This window comes from Humulus lupulus, chromosome 6 (genome assembly GCF_963169125.1).
Source record: "Humulus lupulus chromosome 6, drHumLupu1.1, whole genome shotgun sequence".
Classification (NCBI taxonomy): domain Eukaryota; kingdom Viridiplantae; phylum Streptophyta; class Magnoliopsida; order Rosales; family Cannabaceae; genus Humulus; species Humulus lupulus.
The window spans coordinates 30,331,113-30,338,050 of record NC_084798.1 but is presented as its reverse complement, the minus strand read 5'-3'; the positions used below and the strand labels follow the sequence as shown (position 1 = coordinate 30,338,050).

The 6,938-nt window shown below is 34.4% G+C and overlaps 2 protein-coding genes across 2 annotated transcripts; both read right to left on the bottom strand.

Moving 5' to 3' along the window:
• Nucleotides 1-1,216: 1,216 nt before the first annotated feature.
• On the bottom strand, nt 1,217-4,010 carry LOC133783934 (phospholipid-transporting ATPase 2-like). The gene is made up of 6 exons (XM_062223513.1): nt 3,856-4,010; nt 3,152-3,365; nt 2,954-3,070; nt 2,428-2,520; nt 2,177-2,351; nt 1,217-1,709 (listed from the first exon to the last, which is right to left on the bottom strand). Exons 1-6 carry the CDS (start codon nt 3,978-3,980, stop codon nt 1,528-1,530), a joined length of 906 nt encoding a protein of 301 aa, XP_062079497.1. The 5' UTR covers nt 3,981-4,010; the 3' UTR covers nt 1,217-1,527.
• Nucleotides 4,011-4,170: 160 nt separating this feature from the next.
• On the bottom strand, nt 4,171-5,485 carry LOC133784918 (phospholipid-transporting ATPase 2-like). Its single transcript, XM_062224185.1, has 4 exons — nt 5,141-5,485; nt 4,950-5,001; nt 4,584-4,711; nt 4,171-4,228 (listed from the first exon to the last, which is right to left on the bottom strand). Exons 1-4 carry the CDS (start codon nt 5,257-5,259, stop codon nt 4,171-4,173), a joined length of 357 nt encoding a protein of 118 aa, XP_062080169.1. The 5' UTR covers nt 5,260-5,485.
• Nucleotides 5,486-6,938: the final 1,453 nt, after the last annotated feature.

Genomic DNA, 6,938 nt, shown 5'->3' with positions numbered 1-6,938 from the left:
AAAATACCTTTTTTAATCAAACATTCTGAAGTTAAAAATTGATATTGCTACTATAACCCACCAGATAATTGTTGCTAAAAAAAATTAGCATCTAATTCATTACATACAGAAAGAAATATCAAGTATACAGCCAGAAAAAACTGGTGCATATAGGGTGGCATGCTTTACTAGACTATATGATCACAATTATCTTCTTCTACATATCCATGGAATTTGAGATGGCCCAAATCAGCAATGCATATATACATACATGTAACATTCATCTAATGAGGAAAAAAGATATAATTTCTAATATAAACAAGAAAAAAAATCACAAAGAAAAGCAAAAAAGAAAATTGAACGAAATGATACAAAACCCCAGTACCTTAACAGAGGAAACCTGATCAATATTCGCAAGTACATCAATGGAGCATTCAAAAAGTCCGTGCATCGAGTCCTGCTCAAGTTCTTCCGTCTACAACAACAATTATCTAGTTTTAGTTTTGTAGTGATAATTGAATGTATAAATTTATAGCCTGCTAGTACTAGGATAGATCACCAAATACCTTATAACCAGCAGAAAGAGCATAAACAGCTCCAGGCAACAGCACAACCATGTGCTCATTTAAAATGGAAGACTCCTGCATGTAAACAAACCAGTTAATATAACAATGAAGTTAATATAAAGCAGTCAATCTTAAGGTTTGTAACAACAAAATCTATCAGGATTGCCTCCACCATCACAAAGATAGACTTTTTTCCAATTGGATTAAAATTGTCTAATCTTACCAAACACGCCATAAGTTATACTTACCTTGCTGGCCGTTAAAGCTTATTAAAAAGTACAATAATTTAATGAGCTCGAAGAGAGGACCAAAATGAAAACTCACCTCAACTAACCCAAAAACTTTCTTGCAAGTAAATTCTTCTTCATATAAATGCATAAAATTATGAATAATTTATTTTTTCCAAACCAAGAAAATAAATTATTTAATTATGTAGAGTTCCTTTAATGAGAACTCCACTAATCCTATGTGTTGTTGTTACATACAAATACAATGCTAATCTACACTAGAAGCAAAATGGTGGTAAGGTTCAATTTTTGCACCTAATATATGTTATTTTGTAGCTCAGTTGTCCTTGCAATTTCTTGAGTAGTTGGAAGAGGACAATCGGGACTGTGACTGAAAAAAGTCAAAAGGTGGAACGACTCTAAAAGATCTTCGAGTAACATTCGGTGAATCTGATAATAGGGGTTCATAAACTGGATTTCTGTTCTTGGGTTGAGTTATGGACAAAGGAGTAACATCTTTCTCTATTGATCTTGCTTGGGGCTCAATGTTGCCCAGTGACAGAATAGGTCCACCCAAATGTTCAGCCTGCTGAAGCGTATTGATTTTACTTGGTCTGTACGTGTACCGGAAGAACTTTATAGCAAGAATCGGACCCATCCCTGCTGCAACTATGAGCTGTAATAAAAAAAAGTAAAAATAGTTTCTATTAGTATATAAAACTGCAATGCCAACAATGGCCTTGACTTTAACTTCTCTATAATAGAATTTTCAGGTTACCAACGATCAGATGTTGCATCAAGGAAGAGATTAAATGAACCATAACAACGACAATTTGAAAAACAAATATAGCTCCAGTCAACTTGTCAATCATAGCATCCATAGCTGTAAGCTTTGGTTCAGGTATGCCCCTACTCATACCCAACTTGGTTTCATTGCCTGATAAAAATAAGAATAATTCACTATGTAAACTCGTTGAGATAACATTAAGATACACGTATATTATGATATTCTAACATTACGGCATCAATCCTCTGGAAACTTCCATAACTAAAATTGGTCAGATTGCAGAGAAGGTACAAAATTTGTAGGCACTGAAGCCATCAACCACATGACAGCCTTTAAAGAGAGACAGTAGCAAGTTTGGGAGGTACTAAGATATTTCCCTTGGCATATTGATGTTGATAATTAATATGAAAGTTGTCGACTTCACCAGCAGATGTCATGATTAAAGTACAAATTTTCATACTTTATTCATAATTTTTTTCATATACTGTATAAGGTCATTTACCATTTATGAGAACTTCCCTTTTCTTATTGCTTCAAAACAAAACAAATATGTGCATGCATGAACAGAGAGGTATGCATTAAAATATGGCCTTGACAACTAGAATAAACAAACTTGCCTGTATAAACAGCTACTCCACATGCCCATTCGGTATTCCGCAAGTAACATGACTGAAGACTTGTGTTTTTAATGGTTAATGGGGACAGATCGTTATCAATAAAAGGAGGAAACAACCGTAAATTTGCATCAAATCTTCTAATGTCCTTGTCAGGAACAGGGCACTCAATCACACCCTGAAGAGAGAGAGAAATGCATCATCACTTATTAAAGTGAAATAAAACCCGATAGAAATCTTCATGGAAAGCTTACCTTGATTTTGTGCAAGACTTCTAGATCAATCCCCATGCAAGCTGAGGGAATAAACCTGGTCTTTAGATCAGTTTCACCATCTAGAGCAGAAGTCTGCAGGAAGTTACATTATCAAGTTCTTGACATGTTTAAGCAATTGTAAAGGTCAAAAGGAAAATAGTTACAGGATTACAGAAAAAGAAACACTGCCATTACAATAATTCTACGATATAAGCATGATTATGAATGGAAATTTAATGTACTATAAAGTTTTTTCTTCTTTAGAAATGAATAATCTTCTAAGCATGCAAGCAACACCAAACAATGTCAGAGAAAAGAAACCCCGAAAGTGCAGAGGTTTAGGTACCAATAACCTAGCTAAGGTCCTTTTTGCAAAAATAACTTTCTCAGGCTTACTAGAGACTTTGGTTGGATCCCAAATTTTATCGGTACACTTAAGCAGCCTCACTATCTATGACAAATAAAGGCTGGGTGTTGCTTATTGCACCAAACTTGGTTATTTACTTGTCAAGGATTTTATATTTACCTCAACATAGCACATTCCTTGCGGATCAGATGTCCCAATCAAAACCAGATCACATGGCACTTCATCATTCTCTCGGAGCCATACTATATTACCCACATGAATATCCTGTGCTTGAACCTACAAGTGAATACAACCAGTCAGTTTGTCACAATAAAAGAAATGCAACCAAAGAGGAGTAAATAAAAGAAATGTTTATACATGTTTCTTTATGCCCTGCCTCACAACCCAAACTTCTTTGTCATTCGCTTTCTTGTCTAAAAGAAATTTGTGGTAATCATCCCATGCCTCTTTTGTTGCAGAGACAGCAAAAATGAAAATAAGTGGACCCCATGTACTAGCAGGATTTACTGGAGTAATAAGAGACCATAACTGAAGGCATGCTATTAGTAGAAAGTACTGGTTCATGAAGCGGCTGAAAACATATTATTTGTTAGTGATACGCAGTACAAAAGAAAATAAGAATGTTTGTAGCAAAGTTATCACATAGAAGTACATGTCGTTGGATAGAGATAAAAATCAAGATTTTATTTGAAATGCAATACCAAGTATATGACTTTAACCCCTTTTTCTAATAATAAATAAAATAATAACAATGACAGTTTTGTTACATAAAATCAACGGAAACAAAAACAAGGTCTAGGCTGCAGCATAAAATCAACAGAAAATGTTCTCTAAAATTTTCCAAACTTCAAACCTATCAATCATGTCATGTTCCTGAACAATAAAAACTTAAAAACACTAACCAACATATAGATACATACTACAAGTTTAGCATAAATAAATTTCTTATAGTTAAGAAAAACAGGAATGCTATAAAGTAAATTATAATAACAATTCAAATCGACTAAATTACCACAACCAATACTATATCAAGCAATCGATAACATCAAATCATAAATCACCTAAATTGTTCCCATAAATTCTTCGGTAGGAAGTTCAACAAATTATATTTTGTGTTCGAAATGCGATTGGCACAATACAGATCATGTGAAGATTCATCATCATTGATGTAGACGTAACGCTTCATTGTTGAATTAGAAGCATGTGACCATGCTCAGCTACTTGTGCCAAGTTAGCAACAAGGATACTAACGGTGTATAGAATCTTGTTACAAAAAACACTACATAAAGCTTCATCCCAAAAAAAAATATTCAAATATACAGCTATTTGCATCGAGTCTTGTACTAAACTGGCATTGCTTATAGGGAACACTAAAGTCACAAAAGGAAGCGTACCATCATCTTCACAACAACTATATCAAGCATATTGACCAATCTAAATAGAACCCATAATGACACAAGTAGAAAATTCATAAAATATATGGAACAATGCCCAATCTACAAAGAATTCAAATAAAGGCAACGCAACATATGTTTCAAAAACCATACAGATATATTAACAAAAAATCATAACCGCCTAACCCAAAAGGCAATCAGGATAAATAAAATAACACCGAATTATACGAATTTTCCTCTGTAGTTCTAAGAAGCTTTCAAGTCAGGGCATTCTAAAAAGAATATTTGAATGTTGAAAGATTACCATTTTAGTGTTTGTTAGATTAAGCAGCAAGAAGGCTTTACGAAGAGTCAAATTTGAATCAACAAAGCATGCTTAATAGAAAGAAACTTACTTTGTTTCTAATATCATAACAAAAGCTAGCAACCAAATACATCCAGAGAGAGCAACCAATGAGATCTCCTCCATTTCACTTTTTTCATTAGCGTAGGCATGTATGCTGATTACAAATACAACAATTGCCTGGACATCAATCAAGCCAGGAATCAGTATCAGTGGATCAAAAGCAACAACCATCTCTATATTTTGAGCAACCAAAGTTTTGGTCAATGTAATGGTTCTCTAAGTAACATCTAAATTTAAGTTCAAGTTTTTTTCGAAGTGCTTAAAACTAAATAATTCAGCAGGCTTGAATATAAAAGAACAAAAGAAGCAAAAATAGTTGTTTAGGAGTTCGACTATTTAAAAAAACACAACTCACATGAAAAAGAGATCTTCCAAACCATCCAGCGAATGTGCTAGGATTCAGAAGTCTGTTCCCAAGAATAAAAAAACAAAGTGAAAATTAGCATTTTAGGTTAGACAGTAAATTCCCATTGGCAATTCTGATGGGAAAAATATCTCAAATAAACATTAAAAATCAAATGTGAGGTGAATTATCCTATAAAGAACCTTCCCGCTTGACAATAAAACAAAATTTGTGGATGTTGCATCACTGTTTCTTCACTAGGATCTTTGTCCAGGACACTGACTAGAACAGGAACACTAGTGTAGAAAACATTATAAGCCATCAAGCTAACAGAATTAAAAAGACTAGTCCCTGAGACACCTGAAACAAAAGAGAAGCTGAAAACATGCCAAAGTTAGTACACCAGACATTTAAAAAAGAATAATATACAAGATCAGAAGGAATAATGTTTACATGTCAATTATAAAAGATATAAAAATGAAATTATACTTATTAACACACAACAGAGTGAGCTTAAAAGAAACTTAAACTGTCTGATATAAGTATAACAATGAACTTTTTTCAACATTTTGATACAGCCTAGAATGTTAATAATGGCAAATATAATCTAAAGTTGATTTCTCACAACTAGGAGCTATATAAAATACCTTAGGTTCTGAAGTTGTAATCCTCATTGTAAGTAAAACTCTCTCTAAACTTCTGCCCACTTCATCTTCTGTTTTGCCATTAATTAATAGAAGCTGTCCTTTTGGCTCTGTCAAGTCAGAAAGCATAACATAAAGCAAATAATATTTAATGAAAATTGATAATATTAAAGAGAGGGAAGAAACATATCCCTTACAAAGCTATGGAAGGCAACAAACTCAAACCATTAAATTAAGAAATAGAGCCAGGTAGAACACACCATAGCAAGTTAAAGTCACCTCTCTATTTAAGCCACACAAGTCAATCTTTAGCCCCAATTGTCACAACCCAATACTTTTTTGTTATTTTTCCAATTACATAAAGGGAATTGCAGAAAGAACTAAAATTATGAAAGAAAAAAAAGACACCAAAAAAAAAAAATCAATCAAGTGAAAAAGTTAATAAAGTATTTGGAGCAAGGTAATTATCTGAAACAACTAGAGACATTAAGGCCAAGTGTCAATCTCATTTCAGATAATATACTCGATTCTCCTTTGCTCTGCTTCTTCATTACATTTATCTAATATTTAGCCTATGTGCTTATAGTGCTTATAGTATATATATAGAGAGGAGGGGCGGACGGAGAAGGAAACCGATTTGCAGATTATTGAGGGACACTCTAAGAGAAAATTTTGTATTATATGTAAGGAAAATTGGACTGAATAAAATTACATAGAAAAAATCAAACCACGCTTCAAAACAAGATATTCACATCCATCTCAATTCGCTATGACCAGTTAATTCAGTCCAAGACACAAAGAAAGAAGAGAGCTGACAGAACCTGTTGGGAGAGTCCCTTCCTACGCCGTTGCTAGTCAGAGAGAGTGAGCCGAGAGCCTGTTGGAGAAGTCTTCGTCGGTGGGTGCTCTGCTTCCTCCGCTGCTCGGCTTGCTGAACTGTCTGTTGCCGAGAAATATGGAGAGAAAGTGTGAGAGCAGAGGTCGGGGGAGGCCGGAGGTAGAGGGAAACAGAAAATCAAACAACCCGTTAGATTTATTCCCAAATTAAGTTCGATTAGCATAAAAAACCAATGACCCAGATCAATAACACCTAAAACTATATATCCTTACCTGGCTTGCCAAGACCGAAGAGGAGTGAAACAACCCAACGAATGGAACCCTACTAACAGAGAGATAGAGAAAGACGAGAGAGAGATGGAGGAGATATGAGGGATGGAGGCTGAGATTTGAGGGATGGAGGAGATGTGAGCTCAGATTTGAAGCAGGGATGATGAAACCGAAGATAGAGTTCAAACTTTGCTTAGCCGAAGAAGAAAATGGTGAGTCCGAAATTGGTGTGATTTTTTCTGAAAAAAAA